The sequence below is a fragment of the Lissotriton helveticus genome, chromosome 3_1 (assembly GCF_964261635.1).
Source record: "Lissotriton helveticus chromosome 3_1, aLisHel1.1, whole genome shotgun sequence".
NCBI classification, from domain to species: Eukaryota; Metazoa; Chordata; class Amphibia; order Caudata; family Salamandridae; genus Lissotriton; species Lissotriton helveticus.
This window is the reverse complement of record NC_136061.1, coordinates 432,572,215-432,599,103: the sequence shown is the minus strand read 5'-3', so window position 1 is coordinate 432,599,103 and position 26,889 is coordinate 432,572,215. Positions and strand designations below refer to the sequence as shown.

At 45.0% G+C, this 26,889-nt stretch overlaps 1 protein-coding gene across 1 annotated transcript in view; it reads right to left on the bottom strand.

Moving 5' to 3' along the window:
* PARD3B (par-3 family cell polarity regulator beta) overlaps positions 1 to 26,889 on the bottom strand; it is a 2,182,026-nt gene that overhangs the window by 478,218 nt on the left and 1,676,919 nt on the right. Inside the window, exon 20 of the mRNA XM_078680290.1 lies at positions 1,832 to 2,128. Within this exon, the coding sequence (XP_078536416.1) occupies positions 1,832 to 2,128 (297 nt within the window). The remainder of the gene's footprint in view (positions 1 to 1,831; positions 2,129 to 26,889) is intronic.

Here is a 26,889-nt window from a genome sequence, read left to right as displayed (position 1 = left end):
TGCAGTAAGGTTGCCATTGGTGCCAGAAGCCCAACCATTCCTTGTGAAGCCACAGGTGATACCTTTCTGAGTTAAAGTCTGTAGAGTTCATTCTTCCAGCATGATGAAAATACCAAACCTAGGTCTTTCTCGACTAGACTTTCTAGATGGTTTACCTGCTGTGCTTATCAGCTAGAAGAACCTGGACAGAAAGGTTTGCAGGTGGTGCAGGGGTTTGAAAGGGGAGCACAGATCACGACTGTAGATAACCTTGACATTTCCATTGTTAGTCATTCTGTGTATGCACATGACTTTCAGCCTCAAATGAAATGTGCAGCATGCCATCTAAAGAAGCTAAATATAATGTAATAGATAGATGGATAGATGGATAGATGGATAGATAGATAGATAGATAGATAGATAGATAGATAGATAGATAGATAGATAGATAGATAGATAGATAGATAGATAGATAGATAGATAGATAGATACATAGATAGATAGGATAAATAGGATAGATAGGATAGATAGGATAGATAGATAGGATAGATAGGATAGATAGGATAGATAGGATAGATAGATAGATACCTTGCCATAGAGACCACAATAATGTTAGGACAAGGCTGCATTAAATATGACGTTTGAGTCTGTATCCTAATGCTAAGAAGAGACCATGATATCATCTTTTAGATTTCTGCACATTTTTTACGGCTTTATTTTTAGAAGAAGTCTTTAAAAAAATCTTCTAAAATGTATACCAGTCCAACGTGTAGGGACAATTTACAAGCACATGTGTGTCTGCTCCGATGTGTGTTTCACCTGTTAACTGGATCACCGCTAGCTGATCGCAGAACCACTCAGTTGTGCTTTTCCACTCTCATGTCCAGAACTTAAGTGAGAAACCATTACTGCGGGAGTGCGCTGCACTATTAAGCTCAATATTAACATTTTAAAAAGGCAATAAAAACCGCACTTGTTAAACCGAGTTCTTATTGCATAAACCTCATAAACCAAGCTAATAAACGAAACCTCAGCTTTCCAATCTGGAAGGGCGGACACTGGTGCCAGAGCGCCTTCAGACCTTAAAAGCCACTAGTGCTACTCCACGTATTAAAAACTCACTAGACTCATAAAAAGCCTGAAACAGGCGGATGGAGTAGATGCTGAATATCTCCATATTGGTTTTCCCAGAAAAGAGAAATAGATTTATATCTTGCGCTTTTCAATTAGTTATAGTAGTGTAGCGCTCATCGAGTAGCATCGCCGGGGGTGGACCCACAAACTGAGAAATAGTGTTTTCTGGACCAATGAGTAACAATGGGATCCCTGTCCTTGCGACACTGGACATTTCCTTAATGTACTGTACATTTCTGCTCTGCCCCTTTAAATTAAAAAGCTTGCAGTGTACAACTCTTCGGTAAAAGTGATAAAAACGCTACTATTGATGCGGCAGAAGAACCAAAATTCTGCGGATGGATGGAATAATTCAACACAGTGTTAACGGGTGGAATACACTGATCAGAAATGCAAGGTGCAGCTACTTGAGGAGAAGTGAATGTCAACTGAGGTCCTGCAGGAAGGAAGCCAATTTTCCCCTTGTGCTTCCTTTTGTGTTTACCTTGCACCTTGGCTGATCTACCCTAATGCGATAGAACTAAACAAAGGTTCCGTCTGTGCGTCGAGAATTAAACAAATGTTCAGTTTGCGCATCCTGAAACAGAGTTTCTGTTCAATGTAAAATGTGAACAATTGATGGAACTGATCCACAAACGTAATATATTACATTTTTCCAGGAACAGGGTGCACAGAAATTACAGGTTGCATAGTTCACCGCTGCCCATCCATGCATTACCTTTCATTGGGAGCTTGCGGGTGGTGTGGCTTGTTGACCTTTGCGTATATGCCCTCCATGTGCTCCCGCTCTGCCGGGTTCATCTGGACATCACGAAGATACCCCAGGGTTCCTGGTGGTGAGGAGGGTCTGTAGACATTCGGGGGTGCAGGAGCTTCCCTGAAGTGATTCACTCTGGCGTAACTGGGATCCATGTCATCATCTACCATATCCGGGATGGTCCCTGGCGAGGCTGCAAAAGGATCCGTCAATCCTCTCGCCTGTTTTTCTCGGATTTCCTGATGTTTTGCCACAATCCTAGGATGAAACAACAGACACAGCTCAAAGGAGAGATTTGGTGTGAGCACAGTGACACATCCATATAAGTCCATATGTATTTGTTGTAAGAGAAATATCTGAAAAATAAAAGGAAACCATTTTGCCTAATGATCCGGGGGTAATCAATGCATCTAATGTATCAATATAAGTATTTATCAGTAATTTGCAAAAGTATTTTAGTGTTTACTTGAAATTGTCAGCCTTTTGAGGTGAATTGCCATACGCGGAATCGATGTGATGCACAAGAACCTTCACAGCTTGGGTGGTGACAAAGGGGAAACATGAAGATACTTGATAGTTACTCGAGCAGCACTAAAACAAAGACTTACCACTTTTAATACGTGAAATGTTTATTTGTACCAATAAAAAGTCTGCAGGAAGGTAAACAAAGATTTGTCTTGGAACTGGACTTGCAACCAGGTCTGTTGAGTGTCAACATATTCAAAACAACATCAATAGAAAGACTGATCTACCAATAACACACATTCTCAACAACAAATTCTTTACAACACATATCACTACAATGTATACATGAGCTCACCCTCAGCCACTCATTCAGTCACAGGGTCAGCAAGGGGTGTTCCCGCAAGCCGAAGGTGGTGCTCGGATGGCCCAGATGTTGACAGAGGCATCAGCCATGTACGGCTGCACGCGTGACCTTACCCACTTATGGATGGGTCCTAGGAAGCAAGAGAGCCTTTACTCACCTCCTTGGCTAGAGTGAGCAAGTGTCTCTCCCACACTGAAAAAGGTACTGGGGTGACAATTAAAACATAGGCAGCAGCAAGGGAGGCCATGACATTTTTGCACAGCCAGAGTGCCGAGTGTGCAGACGGTAAGGAAGAACAACGGGCGACATCACAGCTCCCAATAACACGGGGTAGTGTTGTCTCTGGGCCACTGGATGTCGGCAGCTGGAATGGGGACAAATAGTGGGATGGCAATAAGGGGTAGTAGAGGAGAGGTGTGCATGTGTTTTTAATACGTGTTTTGAGTTTTTCAATACCTGTGTGCAACATTAGTAACTGCATTCAAAGCCTTGCTATATTTTGACTTGGCGTTGATGTGATTGAGCTATTTTTAATATGCTTGTTTGCATGTGCTTCCATTGAAGCAGATGGCAGGTTTGAATCCCGACACATTGGTTTAGCCTTGCATCCCTCTGACATCGATGAGCGAGTACTGCTGCTGGAGAATAGGACCCTTTTATTATCACAAAAAAAAACAATACATTGAACAAGTGCATCAGACCAGTAATTATTTTATGTACAAATGAAGTTACTATTCTATTTACAGTTAAAACATGAACATGGTTTCAAAATCTTGACAGAATCGTTTCCCATTAAATGAAAAACACGTAGATTTCTTGTGGAGTGCAATCTTGCAAAAGTTGTACCTGTGGCCCAACATCTATGCAGAGCACATTAAATTGAGCATGTGTGGATTAGTTGATCAATTAAGGTAGCGTTAAAGGTTTTGTAGTGTGCAGTTGTATAGAGTGCATATTGACATTTTTTGTAATTCCTTCTTTTTCATATCATAACATGAAAGTATGTGGAGATCTATTGTGATTTTTTGATATTATGAGATTGAATGTACATAAATTAGTGACTTAGATGGTTTATAGTATTCACGTCCTGCATGCAGGGCGAAACATATATATATATATATAGATAGGGATGCAAGACACCAAAGCAAACGAAAGACATATGAGGCAAAGATCCTATATGAGGTTTACATTTAAGAATTCATGCTCCCAGGACAGTACCTTGAGTTAATATAGTTCATTGAACTGTGCTTTAGAAGTCTATTTGCGTATTCATTTTTTCCATTTTCCATATTTGGTCCTTTCCCCTAATCAATTGCCCACCTTTCTACCCCTTGAGGGAAAACTGAGCTTCTTCACTAATATTTTACAAGTTAATTAAAACGTCAATTGTATTACTTGCTCGTCTTTTATGCCATAATATTCAATTTTGTACTGCACTGTTTAAAATGCTCTCACTACAGCCTGTGTTTAGCTCTTTGGGTAATCATCAAATTAAATGAATGCAGTAAAGAAAATTGATTTTCATCCAAAGTGATTTATGATATTTCAAGGCAGGATGGAGGCTAAATAACCACAGACTAAAGAAGACAGGTATCTGGGAACACATCCAGCAAGACTAAAGGTAATCAATAAAAGGTAATCGGTACCAGCAGTTTCTCCTCACTTAAGTTCAGGAAGCCAATTTTCAACACAACAGACAGGCAGAGTCTTGCACAACAGGACAATGTTATAGAAAAGTTGTTAGAGGCCGTTAAAACTCTTTTATATTATGCTTCATGGAGGAAACCCAGCAAATCGAGAACTCATTGCTTCCTCTACCTGCCACTTCCTTGGAGAGCTTTCATTTTGACTCCAGTGGTTCATATATGATATTCTATTTAATTACAGTCTTATGCTATTTATTGCGGGGCGTTTTCACCTGCTGTGCGGAGGGGGGGGGGGGGGGACGCGTGCAGCGCCGCTTTGCTTGTGACGAGCTCAGCTCATCATGAGGCACTCTGGAGCTGCACCCATGACGAGTGGAGCTCGTCACGACCACACCCGTTTTGGAACGTTCAGCACAGCGGGGAAATTATCCCCGCGTATGAACGTTCCAACGGTCATGACGAGCTCAGCTCGTCATGAGCACAGCTCATCCAGGCCTCATGACGAGCTCAGCTCGTCATGAGCATGGAAAGTGTTATCCACCCTGTGCATCGAGCACCTAGAACAATAGCCCTGTATCTATGAGGATTGCCCCAATGCTGGGGCAGTTTTGAAAAGAGCTGAAGGCTCACCTCTTTAAAGAATACTTCTGCATGATGACGGGACGGTCCGCTTCTGCTCCCAGAAGTCAGCCACCTCATCGATCAGGTATCAACTAGATCTTTGCCTTTGACCCTGTACAGTGTCTGCTGCCTTTGGCTAGCTTCACCCTATACATATTGGTTGGTGGCCTCAGTGTAGCTCTGGTAGACAGATGTCTACTGAATTTAAAACATTGTCAACACCGGCAGTCTTTGAGATGGTCATGAGCCTATTTACCACCGACTCTGGATCATCTTGAGTCCTTCAAGGGATGTCAGTTGAAGCCCACAAATGTGCCCAGTATAATCTTCATATTGATTCTCCTAACGCAGATCGAGCCGTCTGGGTATTCTCACCTCCAGGATACACACCATGTGGAGTCGCTATCCACTTTAGGAGCAGAGACATTGCGTTTTTGTGCACTAGCCCTCCTGCATTGACCAGAATCCAGCGTTTGTGGCAGCGGTCCAAACTAATAATTGAATTATCCTATGTTTGTTGATAGAGTGACTCAAGGTAAGTTGTCCAGCACCATGGCACAATCCTAGTATTTACGGGTAGCCCCATATGCACATTAGCAGCAACGTGGCATACCATCTTTCTATAAATGTTCACTGACCCAGGAACCGCACTTGACACAATATTGCCACGCAAACGGCAATTTCCTGTACTCGCTCGCAGAAGAGGCCGTTAGTTGGCTGACGAGCCATTGGAGTACAGCGGATGTCGGACATGTACTTGATAGGAAAAACTAAATCCCGTATATTAAGCAACCCCCAAAATAAAAGACACACTTGGCTGCATCAATATTGGATGGTGAATATTTATGATTGTATGTAGAAAGTAAACAGTGTGCGCACATACCATAATGTACTTAGCAAAATTGGTTCTAGCATGCTAGCAGTGTGCTCCCATCAACTGTAAACATTTACAATCGGTGACTGGCACTGGATTTAATATGCACCTTTGCTCCTGCTGCCAAATAAAATAGCAGTGGGTAATACTTCTCTTGTGGGTTAAACAGCTATTCCAGTTGTTCTACCAGGCACACTATTTTATTACGGGTGCAAGTTTATTTTGTTGCTAAAAAGATTTAAAATGCTCCTGTGTACTCAGGTAATGTTCTATGACATACCAATCAGTAACGTATCCAACAGCTACACGATTTAATCTAATACATCTGGAAACCGTGACGTAAGGCACCGCTTGCACTCGTTTTTTCTAACGTTTCCGGGGACAACTTCACCAAACGCACTCCGATTTTAATGCACATTAGCAGTAACTGAGATTCAAATAGTTTCCTGTAAAAAGCTCCTCTACATTAGCTTCTAAGTAGATAATAGAAAGGAAATTGTAAAGAATGATAATGAACAGGTTATATTTAGTATCTATAAAAAAAAACACATAGCCTTCAGGCACATCAAAAATATTGCTAGAGGGGGTACTTCATTTTCCTTAACTCTAATCCTTGAGTATTTGGGGAAAGATTCTTAATCCTCCGGTTTGCTATCAATAAATATTAAGGTATATTGACGTGCAGCTCTTTTTCTTGTGCTATTTATAGTAAGTTAATATATGCGCTTAACAAATGGCTGTCAGCATGACTTCTTATTTTCAAAGGGGGGGCATTACCTCCTTTTTCCTCAATCCCAGATACACATGGGAAGTGAGGGGGTCTTGGCAGCGTCTGTGTCCTGGGGATGGCTAAAGGAGTAGCCTGTTTAATGGTGCCCTAATCATGACAACTTGGACATGAATCGAACTGGGATTTGCCTTAGCACCATTCACATCTTCCCTAGTAACCTGTTTCCAGCTCTCTGGTTTCTAGCCGCTCTCAGTGCTGCAAGCGGGATCACTTAGAAGGCGTCAACATTGCACGTTTCCAAGGAGTTACTTGAAAGCAATGGTTGAAGTTCAGGCTGGCATCTTTACTTCCATTGGTCCCCCAAAGGATTAGCTTGATCAGGTTTCATACACACTCTGGCATGTGCCTGAGGGGCAATAAATGGAGATCATATGGTATCTGTTAGCGCTGCCACTGCTTTCTATTTGCGTGCACAGCGCCCTTGACGCGGCACTGGGCCGGAACAGGCGCGCGACACGCTCTGGCATCTTACAGCTATTCACCACAGGCACGTGTCCAGCATTTGTGCAACTGCTCACTCTTGCCCAACACAATTACTCTGAGCACTACTTGAGGATAATGACCCCTTAATAGGTAATTACCTACCAGATGAGTATGGCTTTGGGTATCATAAAAGCTTCACTGAGGGTCAAAGATGAGGGAACGGAGCTCCTTGCGCGTGCTTTCCATAGAGCCATTAAGTTCAAAGCCAGCCCCCATCTGTTCCTAATAATACCTCAGGATATTTTGTTACTGGCGACCTCTCATCTTACCCAGCAACGCCAGAAAATAGAGTGTATGGAAAGCCCAAGGAAATCAAAGCAGGAATACCGAGACGGTAGGGTTGTCCAACACAGCGGAGACCGGATAGGAGCTTTGGAAGAGATTAAAGTTCAGCAAGCTCTTGGCAGAGGGGACCAGCACATCTGACCGAGGGGCTCGGCCCTGGCACGGCTCCACCGGGAAGAAGTGACATGTAATAGCACGACGTACCAATCCCCGACAAGGTTCTGATGAGCTCAGTGGAATGACATCGTAATATTTTCCGAACATAATGAGACGGGCAATGAGAACCAAGGAAAATGTCCTCAAGCGGAGATGCATTTAGACAGACATGCGCAGCAATACCAATTCCATCAACAACATTCAGGGGTCGCAGCTGCGATCCCTGATTCGCTGCTTGTGACCCCTGCATTACTTTGTGCCCTCGGGCCCCTGAGGTCGCAAAATCAGTGCCAGGAAGAAAGGGATAACTCATCTTTATGGGTGTTCAGGCTGAACCCCCCCAAGTATTGTGCCAATTTTGTATTATACTAATAGTGAACAATATCTAATTATTCACTGTTAGTGTAATAAAAATGGAGCACCATGAACTAGAACGAGACCTCTGCTGGCAGCTAAGGTGGGTACAAAAAGTGAGTTTGTGTGAAAGAGATTGAGAACGTTTGATATACACTATCTGCCCCCTTTTTTTCCAAAACATTTTTTGGGGGGGGGGGGGGAGATCTCCCCTCTTTCTTGCCCCTAACCTCTCTCAGAAGAGGTTTGGCTCACTCACTCACTACAATTCAGCGAAAGTATTATGCCCCATCATTTTCAAAGATCACTTCTGCACCCTACTAGAGGAAATGGACATTTGCCTGTGTTAAGTTATAATAATCATGCAGTTAATATGAAACTTCAGCTAAATCAATTATTGGCATGTCTATAAGGTCATGTGACATCACTTCCTGGGGACATACAGAGAGAAGGAACATACGTAATCAATGTATGCAATGTCATTAAGTTTAAAGAGTGTATCATGTCACTTCCGCTACAGGCTTTGCATTTTGGTGAATTACATCCATGACCATTTCCATATCAACCAATTCTCTTAAAAAACAACTATCACAACACATACAAAATAATTCCCATTCAGGTTCTTTCTCGAATTCACAATCAATTTAAATTACATTTCTTATGTAACTATATATTTCCTGCCATATTGCATAATTACCTGGAGAAAGCACGAATAGTGCATCTTCTTCAGTACGTGAAGTAATGAACATAAACATTGTGGTATTTTGTTATGCCTTTCACAGTGTGCAATGATGTGGTGTGCTGATGCAGTAGTAAATTGTGCACATAAGTGAATTCTGTGCTCTTAAAGTGAGTTGTGGGCACTTGGAAACAGCGGTTGGGGGAAAGGCTGCCAGCTGCAGGTAGGGAACATAAGTGTGGAGAAGCGTGGCTCAGTGGTTAGAGGCGGCAGACCCGGAAGCTGAGATCGGCCGTGGACCAGGGTCCACGGCTCGCTTCGGCGGGTCTCGGGCTCAAAAAATTCCACGGACTCGGCAATTCTCGCTCCGGTGCCTACTCGACTCACGGGGTCTCACTCTGCGACTCTGGGCAATAGCTTGCTTAATCTCCACTACGGCCCCTCGCGGCGGGATGCCTGGCTTTCACCTTGTGGATACCCTGCCGGGCTATCTCACAGGGGAATACCAGGACGGGTTCCCTAAGCAAGCGTTTAAATACCATGTCGGTGATTTGCGCTATATAAATACATGTACATTTACATATATACTTTCCTCCAAAATTCAATGGTGATACTACTTTTGAACTGTAGCCTGGAGGTCACTTTGTTCAACCTGCTTGCACAACTGGACAGAGCGCCCCTCACCCACATGGGGGGAGGGCGCAGCTCTTAGGACATGGGGCATCCGTGGCCCGGTCCCCTGGCGATCCGTCGGAGTGCCGACCAAGGGCGGTCTGTCCAGTTCTGTGGCTTCCAATCACCGCATCCCGCAATTGGAGGGGTGGGCAACCAGCAGCGCGTGATCACCCGGCGCTTCCACGCATCGCCGCCGTAGTGGTCAAGGGGTGTTAAGACCCCTTGGCCTCTTACCCGACTTGGCCGTTGCGGCAGCGGCGCGCAGATTGTCGCCAATGTGGTGGGGGGGGGGCAAAGGACCTTGGGGCCCTGGTCGCCCTTGTGGAGGGGTCTAGAATCCTCGAGTCACCCCTAATTAGCAGGGGGAGGTCCTCCAGAAGCAGTTGCCCCACCAGGACAGTACTAAGGGGTAAGTAAGGTTCTGCAGTCCTGAGCCAACCAGAGGATGCAAACCAGCTTGTGGGCGAGGGCGTACAGATAGATCATTGTGGGTGGGCATGGCGTGCGCTGCTCCTGCCCACCTCGTCGCAGCCCCTGGTGAGCTTGGTGTTTGGGGGGCGGTGCCCATAGTGAGGACAAGGGTACAGAGGATGGGGCCGCCCCCCACGGATGCAGGTGGTTGCACCCGTGTGGTCCAATGGCGTTCAGTATTGCGAGGTGGCCCTTGGTGCGGTGGGTGTACTTCATGCTATTGACAAAGCCTTCCAATTATGTTTTGCACATGTTCTACTGAAACTTTCTTTATTCACAGGTCTTAGAGACGTTTATGTGTTCTAAGTGTATTTGCACAGTGAAAAGAGGTTTGGGCCAGACAGGAGGTCTCCGGGTACTATGGTTGAAACAAAGTCGGCATTTCACAAGCAGAGCTTCCTTTGTTTCAAAAGGTAAAAAACAGTATTCTCTTTTTCAGCCAGGGCAACATGTAACAATCACATGTCATCATTAATGGCCTTTACCGCTTCTTTTTTCACAATAAAGTTCTCTTTTAGGGTTCAACATATTTTATTTCTAGAAAACATTTGCATGTAACAAATAATGCAACAAGCAATGCCAAACCAATAGGTCTTGCTTTGGGATCTATTTGTTTTGGCAATGTTGTACAGTTTCAGCCCTATCCAGCATTTGCAGAAAAAAAAAGGAAAAAGGTGTGATGACATGTTCGCTGCTGATGGTCGCATCATTCTGCGTGGATCATGCACTCATGCATGGTAACCTATGCGCGTGCATGCCTTAGAATGCAACCATGCACACTAGTGGTGTAATAATACGGGAGCCATTTGATTTGTTCTTTTATTAACCGATCTAGGATGGCAGACGACACTTGGATCGGTTAACACAAAATTAAGATTTTTTTAGCATGAAATCACACAGTTCAATGGAAGAGCAGGTGGGAGTAAGGGGGTGGCAGGGACGAGGGGAAAAGCAGCACTTGAGGGAGACACCAAAAGAGAGAAAAAACTTGAGGGGTGAGTGGAGAAGTACAAGCGAAAGTGAGTGAGAGTAACAAAGGGAGCAGAGAGAGCAAATGAAGAAGAGAGGAATGTGGGTGGAGAAGCACAAAAGGGAAAGGGCAACACAGAGCGACTGACTGGGGCAGGGACGAAGTACACAAGTGAGCAGCAGACGTGTGTAAACTACATAGAGGAAGGAGGTGAACATTTGGGTTGGCACACAAGGAGAGAGCTGGAAAATACATGCACTTTCATTGAATACTTAAACGAAAGAAAAATTGCCTGATAATCAAAGAGGTATAAAAGAGGCTATGCTCCAGAGGAGGGACGAATACAAGATGAACATGGTGTGGCAAGGAAATCAAATAAGAAACAAGCAAATTATAGTGACAATCAAGGCAACCAATGGCATTTATTTATATTATTTGAAAAGTTTTATAAAGCGCAAACATGACCCGACAGGCTATCAGAGCGCTGTTCATCGTCGCCCGCTTGTTTCGGCTACTGCGAGAAGATAAAATCAAAATCAATGTAACAACAGTAAAACCAGATTGAAGACAAAGGTAGATCGACATTAGTGTGTTGTGTAAAAGGTAGCTTGTGACGAAGGACAGGTAGCACATAAGATGTGAGCAGCTTTTCAAAATGTAAGTGATGTTACAAAGCTACTGACTCACAATTCTATTCATGATCGAGCCTAAAATTACTGACCTGGTAAGTACCAAAGCAATGTACAGCGACGTCTGCTGGATGAACTTTAGCAGGTAGAAAACCCTAGAAAACTATGCAAAAACATTAAAGGCATCAAAGGCAAATGGATATGAACATCAGCATAATGAACAGTAAGCAGATTGCATCGAGGTAGAGGAGAACAAGGATAAAGGGTCATTTCAAAAGTTTAAGAAGTTGCAGAACTATTGCCTCCAGTGGCTTTTGATGAGCAGGTGTTTGACTTCTTTTTTAAAGGAGGAGGACGAAGAGATTGTTCGGATTTCTGGCGGGAGAGCGTTCCATATTCTCTGTGCAAGACCGGAGAACGCGCAGTTGTAAGTTCTCTTCTTTTTTAACTTTATGGGTTTCAGCCGTAGAGTGTTTGTACTTCTTAGAGTCCGATTCCCACTGACCGTTCTAGTTTATCTGCTAGGTATGAGGACGTGTTATGGTGTAGAGCATTGTGAGTCAAGCAAGTTATCTTACACTTGACCCTTGCGTCAATGGACAGCCAGTTCAGATGGCATAGATCAGGTGTGATGGGGTCACGCTTTCTTGAACCGGTGATGAGTCGGGCAGCAGAGTTCAGAGTGGCTCTTAAAGGTGCCAGGTTGAATTTGGTGAGTCCAGCCAAGGTCTCAATTCCGTATTCTATGTGGGAGATCACCAGGGAATGGACAGCTTGGTGCAGGTCAGCGGGCGGCAGGAACTTTTTGATTTTCCATAATGTGCAGAGCTGGTAATTGGCTACTCTTGTTGTAGCACTGAAGTGATCCTGCATATTTAGGAATGTGTCCAGAAATAGGCCAAGTGATCTAGTAATGTTAACGACATGAGGGGTGCAGTTAAGGGCTGTAAGCTGTTTGAGCCAGTCCTGAATGGGCGCCGTATGATTGTGTGGGGCGAGCAGGAGGAATTCTGTTTTGAGTGAATTTAGCAGAAGGTGATTGAGCGATAACCATGGTAAGTAATGGGTGGGCTGTAAGTTCTTGGTAAGCCCAAGGTACATCTTTTGCAACCAGATAGCTTATGCTTTCTGATAGATGAGACCTAAAAACCAGCACAGTGTATGTTCGTTCGTAGGGTGATAATAATTATAATGAGCTCAATGGAAAAAGTCTCAAAAAATAACCATTGGTAAGTTCCATTCGTAAGTTCTTGTAGCCGGGTGAGTCAGTGGAGAACCAGTAGCACGAGCTCTCAAAGGGCATCAGATGGTGCTGAAAGGGCGAGATTTTGATCGATACCTTATATCTATTGATCCAAACCTCGATCTGGTCGACTGAACCTTTATTGCCTGTCTTGGAAGGAAACAGTACACCTATCTGCAAGTTAGTTCACCCAATAAAGGACTCTACTCTTAAAGATCACGGACAACTTCTAGGTTTCAAAAGTTTATTGTAAAGATATAATGAGCTGCAAATACAAGCATCTCAGAATGAGATTCACGAGATACACAGGTCCAATTACATACATGTGCTCTCGAAAAGCCCTCAAACGAGCAACAGAAATCACTAACACAAGTTCTAAAAATAGCAAAGCTATCAGCATAGACGCATATCGCTCCTTCATTTAGATTGGAGGAAAACAAACACAGGTTAGGCGTCCCTACCCTGTTCTAGATGGTATCCCTACTTAACCAAATCCCAACCTAACAAAGGTGTCAGCAATGAATGACCCCCAAGGGAAGTCACCCACTCTAAGTCTCTTGGTGAAAACCTAAAGTTCTCCAGTCATGACCCCTCACTGCCTACCCATCCGCTCTCTTAGGGGTCCTCAGGTCTCTGCTCTAACTCCACCCAGGGGTGCTGTCCCTAATACAAAACAGTCAACAACATTTGAGACGCCCCTTGCGAAACGCCTCTCACGTGGTGCAACTTCAGGCTTTTTCCATGATGCTTTGTATTGGGCCTCAGACGTTAGAGTTGACCTTGCTTCTCAGTCTCTTCTCCGGCCCGCTGATACCCCTTAAACATTCCAAAACCCTCCTCCATGTCTGGGCCGTCTACTGAACAGACCTCTATTCATTCATTTATAATTGGATCCCCCCTTTCCTGTTGCAGACAGATATCTGCCGCCAAAAACCCAACTCTCATAGACTTCTAAAAAGGCTTGCAACATTTCTCAGCCCAGACATGTACGTGTAAATCAATGCTAAAACATTTCAGGCCTACAATATTTCACATTATGATTATAACATTCAACTTCTTCATTTAATTAAAGCATGTTAAAACTCTTATTCTATTATTTAGAAAACATTACTATAAATCATGGCCCATTAATGCAATGACCAAAAACGTTAAACAATCTGTGTCGTGAAAAGAAACACCTTCCCTTTTAGCTCCAGCTCTGGCCCTGTGGCCTACCACGTTCTGCGTTTTACCACAGACCATCTTATATGTTAACAGCTACACGACATAGATTCAAAATAATCACGTCTAATAAAATCATATAATGTCACACCTTTCTGTATTAGTTCCACTTCTACTTAAATCTCTATATTAGCTATACCTTTAGAAATATAATTTCAGATACTATTAGCACTCATGGCATTTCTCATCATGACTTGTGCTTACTATAGGTAAGTGTGATGTACTCATACATTTATATCAGTTTGCGCTCTCTCAGTTCCCCCCTTTGATGACCTCTCGGGGTCATCACTAACATTTAAACTGCAGTTATTGCTGGCATTCTCTGCGCTTCCAGAGCTCTCAGACTCCTGTACTGATTATCTTGTATGGCAGCCAATCTCTGCAACTGTTCTCTTTGGGCCCTTTCTGACCTTCTTGCTCTGTACCATTTGAATACTCTCACCAATCCCCACAATATTATCCCACAGATCAATATTATGATGATAGGCTTTAGAATATACCATATAAAGCTTTTTTCTAAGGTGGAAAACCACCCTCCAACTACACTCATTCCGTGGCCCACCTTTTCCCAGACATTTTCTCTACTCAAGTCTTCGATCTCTTTGTGTATATTAGTTATGTTCTTAATAACCTTCTCGAGGGGCTTCGAAAGGTCTGGAATGTAAGTGCAACATTCCTGAACCTTCAAAGCCTTACAGACTCCGCCCTCTTTTGCTAATAAGACATCTAATGCAAGCCGATTTTGAAGAACCATAGCCCTTATCGATTGCATCTCTCCTTCTACCAGCATTAAGGACTGAGCAGTGCTGGCAGACAACCTGTCGACAACTGTTGCCAGTCGTCTAATTTTAACATCATTAAGGATTATTCCCAAAAGAGGAAACATAGCTCCGAAAACATCTCCAACCATTTCGGCATCGCCTAAATCTCTCCTTCCCCTCGATGATGTCTGGCCCTCAATGATCAATAAGTCTTGTGCATGATATATTTTGGGGAAGACAATTGCCAAGTAACATGATCCATACCAGTTGTCAGGTAGTCTCACGTAAGCATTTCTTCCACATACAAAATACACATTTGGAATCACTTGCATTCCCTTCAGGAAATCCTTAGTGTAGTACTCTAAATTAAAAGCATGTTCACAGTCAACTTCACCCACGTATACATTTTCATAATACGTTTTGGCTCGGTGAAGACATAACTTTCCTCTCTGCGCTTTATCTAAAGCTATTGGACCACTACTACCCTTTCTCTTATGTGACTTCTCTTCCTCGGTCCAATCTAATTTCCCTTGTCCTGATTTTTTCAAAATCTTTTGTCTCCTGTAACGATCATCCACCTGCCCTATGAACTTTTTCTCGACTTCGGACACCTTGCATGTCAGATTATTTCTACGGGCATGTGAAGTATCTAAGGTAATCCAAGGAATGAAGAACTTGGCCAATCTGTCTTCACTCTTCCAGTAATCCCATTTATTCATCTGCTTATAATTCGGGACTTCTGGCAACACAGAATCATAATTGGAGAAATAGTATTCAAAACTATCTCTCTCATAAAATATACTAAGCAATAAGCTACATGTAATGCCATATGTCAGAGGGAGGTGATGGTATCGAATTCCTTCATCTACAGACGCAGGCAACTGCATGCAGACGTAGCAATCCTTAACCTCCATGGCATCCACGTATTCATACAAAAGTTTAGCATAAGCATTCGACCTAAAGTCTCCTTGGGACTCGTCTACATGTAACCTGCGGGCTTCTGCAGCCAATAACGCTTTCTCTTGAGTGTTTTCCCTTTTCTCACCTGCAACAGTGGGTGTAAGTGTTACTACAGAATTCGCATCAGTTACCTTTACCTCTTCCTCATGTCCCTTTACATAAGAAATTGTTACCACTAAAGCTATTAATATTATCACTCCTACTATTAGTGTACCTATTATACATTTAGCTCTGCGGTTCGGGGTGCCGGCCTCCATTTCGTCAGACAATCTAGCTTTTCCCTTTCTCTTTGCAAAAAAGTTCTTTTCCTCTCGTTCCTTTACAGTCTCTTTCAATCCTTTTTTGTCTTTAGAATCCACACAGCTGGAGGCTGACAGCCTTTTTCGCAAAAAGTCCTTTCACAGTTCAAAAAGACAACCCTAGCCCTTCTCCATCAACTCAAGGGGTTCCCTAAAATTCTCTGCTTCCTGGGCGCTAGGTAATCTTCTTTTCTTCTGCTTGCTTTATTTACAAAGTCCTTTAACAATCGACTATTAGATTTGTGGTTGCAGCTTCAATAGCATAGTTCAATATTTCCATGCGAAGAGTATGCTCTTCATGTGCTGTTATCGTTGTACCAAAGTCGGGGAATCGCAATTCTGTAAGAAACATGTGTTTTAACTTGCTGAGGCGGGGAGGTCTGGGGAGCACGAATGTTAGTGACCCTTCTTGTTCGACACCGGGTACCAACAGTTGTATTTCCACGGTGATAATGGGCTCAGAACTGGACACCACCACCGCTCGGATCCTCCCTGTCTCCGGTTTCACAGACATTTGTCGCCAGATATGTCCACTCAGGTGTGGAGTATCTTCTGTTAGGCACACGCACTCTTCTTGACCTCCTTCGGTCTGGTGCTTCAGCGCCCTGAGCACCTTCTTCTGGGTCTGAGTCTTCTGATATCGGAGGAAGGGTTGCTTCTGGAGTTGACCTCAGGCTAGAACTTCTTCTTTGCGGCCAAATTGCTTCTCCACGTGCCCTTCTACTCCTTCTCCTTCTGGTCTGTTCTCGCTCTCTTTCAGACCTGTCAGGGTCAGACTCGTACTCCCAGCTGTCTTCTCCTTCTGTAGCGTCTTCTGTTTCGCTGTTGTACTGACCGTCCTCAGCTTGGTCAGACTCGTTCCCTGCTTCCACTGGCACCTCTACAGCTTGGCTAGCCCCCTCTATGGCTTCTTGGTCCTCAGCTGGACGTCCATCCGAGAGAGGAGCTGTTTCCAGAGGTGCTGGAACCCTTTTCGTATGCGACGCGTGTATCCAGTTGGGCAGGCCTCCCACCTTTACAGCTGTACTTGTGATCAGGATGACCTGGTAGGGCCCACGCCATCGAATATCCAAGCAGCTTCTTCTCACATGTTTCTTCACCAGGACCCAGTCCCCAGGATACAGGTCATGGCAAGGGCCCTGGCACGCTGGAACCTCTGCAGCCTGCACCTGAAGGGACACAGAACGCATGGCGTCAGACAGCCCCTTACAATAGTCCAGGATCATATCATCTGTGATATTTAACAGTGCAGTAGCTGGAATAGATGGCAGCCTCATTGCTCTCCCCATTAACACCTCATGTGGTGACAACCCTGTTCTTCTGTCTGGGGTACTACGAAGGCTCATGAGTACTAATGGCAGGGCATCAGGCCAACTCAGGGTCGTTGAGGAGCACACTTTCGCTATTCTGGACTTGATCGTGCCATTAATTTGTTCCACAATTCCTGAGGCTTCTGGTCGGTAACTGCAATGGAGCTTTTGGTCTATATTTAGTGCAACACAAATCATCTTCACAAGCTCGCTGTTAAAATGTGTTCCCCTATCTGATTCCAAAAAGGCCGGCACCCCGAAACGAGGGATAAGTTCTCTAAGCAGTAACTTAGCCACTGTGAGGGTGTCGCACCTACGTGTAGGGTATGCCTCAACCCATCTGGAGAACACACAAACAACCACCAGGACATAGCGGAGGCGGTTGCATCTTGGCATTTCAATGAAATCTATCTGCATTCTATTGAATGGACCTCCAGACCTTCCTATGTGACTTAGTGCAACTGGTGTTCTTTTTCCTACGTTCAGCTGCTGGCAGGTCACACAACGCTGGCACACTGCTTCTGCTGCTATTCTAAACTTAGGATTGTACCAAGTCTGTCTAAACACTCTCAGCATAGCATCTCTCCCTAAGTGTACGGGACCATGTATGAGTCTAGCCATTGGACTCACCATCTCATTGGGTAACACTGCTCTGCCGTCTGCTGAGACCCAAAAATGAGTCTCACCCATTACACATCCTGCCTTTTCCCATGTTTCCTTTTCTGAATCAGGAGCATTTTCTTGCATGGTTGACAATTCATCCCAAGTATCAACAGTTTCCAGTATCATGGCTAATTCAGTTCTTACATTTATTCCACCCACATCCACCTCTGTGAAAGAGTAACCTTGTTCTGCGCAATACCGCGCAACTTCATCTGCATATCTATTGCCTTTCGAAACAAAGTCCTCATTTTTGGTATGTGCGATGCACTTTACAACTGCGATACTTGCTGGACATTGCAATGCTTCTAACAACAGGCGCACAAACTCTCCATTGCGAATGGGAGAGCCTGAAGAAGTCATGAACCCTCTTTGAGACCATAACTGCCCGTAATCATGAACTACCCCAAACCCGTATTGGCTGTCGGTGTAGATGGTGACTCGAATTTGATTGCCTGCTAAGCAAGCACGTGTCAGGGCAATAATCTCGGCTACCTGAGCGGAGCCTACTCCTTCCAGGCACCCTGCCTCCACAACTCCTTCAATTGTACAAACAGCATACGCTGCTCTCAACTGCCCAACTTCGTCTCTTACACATGAGCCATCGACAAAGAAAACTTCGTCTGGGTCGGTCAGTGGCTCATCTACGATGTCGGGTCTGGGTTTGGTGCATAGTTCAGTCACATCGAGACAGTCATGGTCTGTATATTCATCATCATCAATATCATTTGGAAGTGGCATTAAGGTAGCAGGGTTCAAAACAGAGCATCTCTTGAGGGTCACGTTCTCTGCAGCAAGAATAACTTGCTCATAGCGCGTGAGCCTGCTATTGGTCAGATGCTGTGTTTTGGTCCTGGTCATCAACAGTTCAACAGAATGTGGCACGCACACCTCTAACGGGTGCCCCATAACGATATTTTCACATCTTTCAATGCTGACACCCGTTGCAGCAACGGATTTGAGACATCCGGGCAACGCTGCGGCTACTGGGTCTAAAGTAGCCGAGAAATAAGCAACTGGTCTACGGGCATTCCCATGGATTTGGACCAACACAGACAACGCACAACCTTCTCTCTCACAACAGTAAAGAAAGAATTGTTTATTGTAATCAGGCATTCCCAATGCCGGAGCACGACACAGGTCCTCTCGCAACTGTAGGAACGCCATCAAACAGTCTTTGTCCCATGGTACCGGATCACTCACCTCTTTGTGCGTCAGTTTTTGCAAGGGCTTTGCTTTCAGTGAAAAGTTCACGATCCACTGTCGGCAATAACCCACCATCCCTAGGAACATCCTGACCTCTCTCTGTGTCTGAGGCGCATTCATTTTCATGATCGCCTCTATCCTGTCTGGGGACACTTTTCGTTTGCCTTTCTCAATTCTGTGTCCCAAGTACTGTACTTCTGTCAGGCAGTACTGCAATTTTCCCGGGGACACCTTGTGCCCATTGGCAGCTAGGTGATTTAACAAAGCAATGGAGTCTTCCCTGCAAGCTTTTTCTGTTTCTGACGCCACAAGGAGGTCGTCTATGTACTGGACCAGAACTGACTTCTGGGGCAGCACTAGGCTTTCAAGATTTTTCTTCAGAAGCTGGTTAAAGATCGATGGACTCTCTGTATACCCCTGAGGGATACGACACCATGTTAGGACGCGATTTTCCAGCTTAAATGCGAAAAGAAAATGGCTATCTTCGTCCAAAGGGATCGAAAAGAAAGCCTGACAAAGATCTATCACAGTGAACCACTCAGCTTGGAATGGAATCTGAAACAGTATCACTGATGGATTCGGTACCACTGGACAACATGAAACGACTATGTTATTAATCTTTCGAAGGTCCTGCACTATCCGAAATTTCCCATTTGGTTTCTGCAGACCCATAATCGGGGAGTTACATGGACTACCCACGATTTCTTTCAGTATTCCCTGTTTAATCATGGACTCGATCACGGGTTTTATGCCTGCAATCGTTTCTGGAGTCAATTTATACTGGGGTGTTCTTGGGAACTCAGCATGCGGTTTCACTACAATTTTCACTGGGTCCACCCCTTTGACCAATCCAATCTCTTCCCCAGTGAAATCCCATACCTCTGATGCCACTGTCTCTCTCAAATCCCAGGGAAGCTCGTCTACTGTCAAAGTAGGGTACAGCTCCACACATATTCTTGAGTTTGCAACTTTGAAATCTGCATCATCATCATTAGTCAATACCTCCACTCCCTGGGGGGTACAATATATAGTACAATTCAATTTGCACAACAGGTCTCTTCCTAGCAGACACACAGGGCTTGAATCGCAAACCACAAATTGGTGCTCATCGCTGTACTTCCCTATTTTCACCTGTACCGGTTCTGTCAATTGGCTGGTTATTCTCCTGTTTGCGACCCCTACCACCTGTATGGTCTCTCCAGACATGGGCAGGTCTGGAACTGCAGCTGATCTGATCGTGGATCTAGTGGCTCCTGTGTCCACCAGAAATGTCGTAGGGCACCCTGCTACTTCCGCTTCGACATAGGGTCCCCCCTGATCTACCTCTAAGGCTGCCCCAAGGGTGCAGTCTTCTCTTTCCACTCTCTGTCCAGTTAATGGGTCCACATAATAGCACTCTTCACCTTCCACAAACAGGGGCATTTGTCTATAGGTCTTACCCATACTCCCTACTCGAGGAGGTTGCGGGAACTGGGCTCGGGGAGGAGCCCCCCCTTTGAGCACCTTTCCTTGGTATTGCGTCGCCCCTCTCATAGGTGCGCTCTGGACCTCTTCCTCCTCTATCTCTTGCTCTCCTATCTCTACATTGTAAGGGCACTCGCGTTTCCAATGCCCCAACTCGTTGCACTGGTGGCACCTAGTCGTTTTCTTCAAGGTAGCTATGTCTACTCTGGGTCTAAAGGTAGTACTCTCCTCATTACCCTTGTTCTGACTGTATTGCTTCTTACCTCCTGTACCTGTCCCTTGCTGCTGTTGTTGCGGTCCCCCCTTTCCTGCTGTCTGCAATTGTACCACCATCAGCTTTTCTTTTAGTTTCTTAGCCTTGGAGTCTACCTCATCACAGCAGTACCTGGCATATCTCAGTATTTCATCTAGAGGTTTACTTTGCCAACAAATCGAGTGTTGCTGAATCATTAAACTAATATCCGGTCTCAGTCCCAGGACGAACTTGGACACAAATTGCCCTATATCTTTTGGATCCATTACATCCAAGCCGCTATACTGTTTAAACGCTTTCAGCAATCTCTCGTAATATTCGTGAACTGTCTCTTTGGGTTCCTGTCTCGTTCTGTCTATTCTGACCCAATCTATGTCTTGCATTGGCACTTTTTCTTTCAGCCAAGTCATCACTCTCTCGAATTTTGCCATCACGATCTCGGACGGCCCATTAGTCCTAGCATCTCTCTCTGGCTCCGTTGTGGGCCACTCAGCGCTAACCTTGCATGCTGTCCACAGATCTCCTGGTACTACAATGTCAAACAGCGTGTTCAGATCTATCCATAGGACTTTTGAGATCTTTACAAACCTCTCGACTTGCTTGTACCACTCCACGGGGCTCTCTCGTAACTTGGGGAAAGATGTGGTAAAAGCAGCTAAATCTCCCCTACTCCAAGGGACATGTACATAGCTCCCATTGGCAACTTCACGCAAAGGGTAAGCTTCTATTCCCTGCTGTCCTGGTGTCATACCAATCATGCTTCTCCTGCCAGTCCCTTTCTTGGACCACCTCTCTTCCCATTTATCTAGTGCCCTCCATGTCCTTATTCCAGTAATCAGTTCCCTTATGTGTGTTTTCAGCCCAATCGTTCTCCTCTCATCTAGATCTCGATCTGAGTAATGTAGCCTGTGGTTACCCTGTAATGCTTTAGTTCTTGACAAGTCCACCATATATTTGCCTGCTAGTTCGACTAACTTCTCATGGACTGCTCTCGCCTTTCGTGTGATGTCCTTTGCCATATACAGTATTTCATCCTGTTCATACATTTCCATTCTTTCTAAAGGCAGGGTACCATCTACCATGTCATCCAGATCTGACCTTAAGCTGGAGACATCAAGTCTCTTGGCTTTTATCTCAGCTCGCAATATGTCTTTTGAAGGGGGCTCACTGGTCTCCCTACCATCCCAACTTCGAGCTCTGCGTTTGGGCTCAGGAGAGTTAGTGGGTGGCCTCCCTTGCTCCCATCTCTCCAGGTCCCATGCTCGGCCATCCGATCTTGGAAGGTGATGGAACACGGGCCTGTTATCCCTACTCTCTCTCTGCCCACTCTCATCTTCTTCTCTCCTCTCACCGCACATCTCTCTGTTATTTTCCCTCTGGTCGCTACACTCCCTTTGCCTCGTATCGCTCAGTATCCGATACGATCCTTCCTGGTTCCCCATATTCCCTGGGCTGCCCCCATTTCTGTCATCACAGGGACTATGGTGCGACCTCTCACAACTCCCATTCTGTTCTCTGGTGCCAGGCACACAGTGTGGACACTTAAAGCTATTCCTGTACTCTTGCGCCCTCCTCTCCCCTTCACTGAGTATTGGGCACGCCACCCCTCCACTCCCGGGGCCCCCGTTTTCCAGGTCTGCTCTACCTCCATTCCGGGCCCAATGGGTGACTCCCCTACTCCCTCTACAGTCCCACTCCGGGCTACTCTCCCCAGCCCCGCAGTGAGTCCGTGCTCGGCTGTCCTGACTTTCCCTTTCTGCTTCTGCAGCATTGATGCACTTTTGAGCCTTCACTGCCTCGTCCCACTGCTTCATGTACTCATTTAGCTCTTGAAAGGATTTTCGTCCAGATCCCCTCAGATCCATTGGCCATCTAGGGCCCCCAGGATCTCCTCCCGGGTCCCCTGCTGTGTGCATCGGTGTACTCCACTCTCTGGGTATCGGCATCTGACTTGGGGAATTAGTGGTATCGTTCCTCCTTGCCTGCTCTGCTCTTTCTCTGTCTTTCCGTTTCCGTTCTTCCCCTTTTGCTCTCTCTTGGTCATATATCGATATTATAGGACCTATGGTAACAGGTACCTGTAGTGCATCTGGTAATGGGTAGGATGTGGCGCTTTCCGTTTCCGGCGCTCTTTGTACCACAAACCTACCGACTACCTGTTGCACCTGACTAGGCTGGAGCAACTCTTTCTTTGGCTCAGGATCCCACTCTGAACTGGGAAGCGGTCTATGCTCTCCTGCATTGCCCCCCTTTGCTCCTTCTGTATTCTCGACCTCTCCCCCTGCTCTATTATACGGGGGTGGCCTGTCTGTCAGTAATCTGTTTATCAGGCTGTCCTCTGTTTCGCTCTCATCATCTTCTTCTAGGGGACTTTTATTTACTGGCGCCTCTAACACTGGGTACAGTTTATTTATTTCCAGATTATGCACTCTCCATCTTTTAGCATCCGCATCCCACCTGGCATCCTGCACTGCCCTTACCGAGCGTTTCACCCTTTCTTGTCGTCTGTTCATATTCCTTTCATGCGCTGCCCTAAGCCAGGCATCAAGGGCTTCGAACTGGGTTGGTCTAGGCAAGGGTCTCTTTGAGGTCATGACTGATTTCAATCGATGTAACACCTCTAATCTGAACGTCCCGTACTTCGGGAACGTCAGTTCCTCATTTCCTTCAGTAATCTTACTCCACTCTGATATCCAAAGGATCGTATGCAACCCAACATTTACTGCCATGTAACGAGCTGGCGTACCCTCCGGCGGGGCTTCTTCCCCTTCATACGATCCCCGCTTCTCTTTTTTAAACAGCGCTTTCAACCATTTAAAACACTTCATAATTATGCGCACAAAATCCAGCCTCGCTACTCTGTTTACTTCCTGATGACACTCCACCAATCCTGTCGCGGCTTTGCTAGCTTGGCCTATCACAGCGCGGTCTTTCTCCTGTCGGCCAATCACGTCGCGACCCTGTATGACGTGTTCGCTAGCTGGCCTATCACAGCGCGGTCTTTCTCCGGTCAGCCAATCACTGCGCGACACCACCTGACGTCCCTTTTCTCCGCTTCGCAGCAGCACCCCTCCTTTCTCAACTCGTCTCCCGGTTATGCATGCGTCCCATTCATACACTGAAAAATGACTACTTCCGACCAAGCGGTCACTTCTCTCGACTGTACGTCCACAGTCTATCTGTAATTGTCAACACAACTGACGAGATGTCTATCGTCTCTCTGATAGGTTGCTTACACACACAGTAACTTCCGACCAGCGTCCGTTACTCACGCACTCACTCTTACGTTCCCCCTATCTCGGTCTCTCGGGTGATCAATGGTACCTCATGACCCCCTTCACACTAGTTGACAATTACTCTGGGTGTCCGATACACCCGAACCACTTAAGCTCTCCTTGAACTTAAGATTTCCACCGGTTGCGCGCGCTCACAACCTGTTCCACAGTCACTCTACAGACATTCAACTCCGCCAGACATTACAACATAGATACAATACAAAAACACCGCAATCTAACACGCATAACCCTTTATACTCACTCTCAACCGATACTGCTGCTTTTTCTGTCTCACGTCATCCGGATCTTCATCTGCGGGCTGTTCTTCCGATCATCGATTTCTAGGGGCCTTGGGGTAAGCTAACCTGGCCTAGGTCACCGTCCTCAAGAAGGCAACCATCCTCTATAGCTACCAACTGAAAGGGCGAGATTTTGATCGATACCTTATATCTATTGATCCAAACCTCGATCTGGTCGACTGAACCTTTATTGCCTGTCTTGGAAGGAAACAGTACACCTATCTGCAAGTTAGTTCACCCAATAAAGGACTCTACTCTTAAAGATCACGGACAACTTCTAGGTTTCAAAAGTTTATTGTAAAGATATAATGAGCTGCAAATACAAGCATCTCAGAATGAGATTCACGAGATACACAGGTCCAATTACATACATGTGCTCTCGAAAAGCCCTCAAACGAGCAACAGAAATCACTAACACAAGTTCTAAAAATAGCAAAGCTATCAGCATAGACGCATATCGCTCCTTCATTTAGATTGGAGGAAAACAAACACAGGTTAGGCGTCCCTACCCTGTTCTAGATGGTATCCCTACTTAACCAAATCCCAACCTAACAAAGGTGTCAGCAATGAATGACCCCCAAGGGAAGTCACCCACTCTAAGTCTCTTGGTGAAAACCTAAAGTTCTCCAGTCATGACCCCTCACTGCCTACCCATCCGCTCTCTTAGGGGTCCTCAGGTCTCTGCTCTAACTCCACCCAGGGGTGCTGTCCCTAATACAAAACAGTCAACAACATTTGAGACGCCCCTTGCGAAACGCCTCTCACGTGGTGCAACTTCAGGCTTTTTCCATGATGCTTTGTATTGGGCCTCAGACGTTAGAGTTGACCTTGCTTCTCAGTCTCTTCTCCGGCCCGCTGATACCCCTTAAACATTCCAAAACCCTCCTCCATGTCTGGGCCGTCTACTGAACAGACCTCTATTCATTCATTTATAATTGGATCCCCCCTTTCCTGTTGCAGACAGATATCTGCCGCCAAAAACCCAACTCTCATAGACTTCTAAAAAGGCTTGCAACATTTCTCAGCCCAGACATGTACGTGTAAATCAATGCTAAAACATTTCAGGCCTACAATATTTCACATTATGATTATAACATTCAACTTCTTCATTTAATTAAAGCATGTTAAAACTCTTATTCTATTATTTAGAAAACATTACTATAAATCATGGCCCATTAATGCAATGACCAAAAACGTTAAACAATCTGTGTCGTGAAAAGAAACACCTTCCCTTTTAGCTCCAGCTCTGGCCCTGTGGCCTACCACGTTCTGCGTTTTACCACAGACCATCTTATATGTTAACAGCTACACGACATAGATTCAAAATAATCACGTCTAATAAAATCATATAATGTCACACCTTTCTGTATTAGTTCCACTTCTACTTAAATCTCTATATTAGCTATACCTTTAGAAATATAATTTCAGATACTATTAGCACTCATGGCATTTCTCATCATGACTTGTGCTTACTATAGGTAAGTGTGATGTACTCATACATTTATATCAGTTTGCGCTCTCTCAGTGCCCACATCTAACTTGCTACTCCCTCTGCTGCCACCTACTCAGGCACATGCAGTGCCCTAACCATGGGCCTTCCATCTTATTTCTTTCTTAGGATGTTCCATGTACAATTGACAAGGAGGCTGCGAACTCCCCTAGCCCTGAAGTTAAACAGAGCTTGAGATTATGCATACATTGATCACCAATGCACCGGACAGAGTTTCTACAATAAGAGAAGAAGAAGGGAACTAGTGTTGAGCTTTGTTGTTATTCACAGTCGAAAAGTCAGTAGAACTCTATCTTATCACGCTACTGCTTAGTTTGAAAATTGTAGTGTGCAACCCTGTATCCACCTACCCTTTTAAGCTTAGCGTGCAACCACATATCTGCATAGCCCATAGGTACTGTACCTTCTAGCAGAGCCAGATTAAACCCTTTGGAGGCCACTAGGCAGTCGAAATGTCTGCCCCCCCCCCCATCCAAATATCTCCGAATATGTTTTTAACTTTACCGACCTACAATTTTAATAAACTAATGTTATTACTCAAAACGAAACATTAACAATTATTGTTATTAAACGTAAATTAATTTGAAACAATTTAAGAAAGCTTGATTTCAATTTTCTTTCAAGATCAGATCAACATTATTTTGATCCAGTGTCGCGGGGCTCCTAAAAGGAATGGGGCCAATAGGCCGATGCGTACTTTGCCTATTTAGTAATCAGGAAATGCCTCCTAGCACTGTCCAGTTCAGAATTTGACCTTCAAGACCCTAGCAACAAATTCCTGTACATTAAGAAAGTTATACATCCACTACTTCACCATTTATACTACTCCTGTGCCAACCTACTCAGATTCGGCTGCACTTGGAGGACCATACGGAGAAGCACTGTGTTTTGTTCAGTGCTAACCAGAAAGAGATCTGACGTCACATTCTCTAACTTCTGAAATAGGTTTCTAATGACAGGCTGTAAGTTAGTCTCTACTCATCATTACTTGGAGAAGCGCGCTTCTTCTGCTACCTCGGGGCTCTAGCTGGAGAGTAACCAGAGTGAGAGGGAGGAGAGGCATGGACCAGGTCTTAGTAGGTACAACACAAATAGG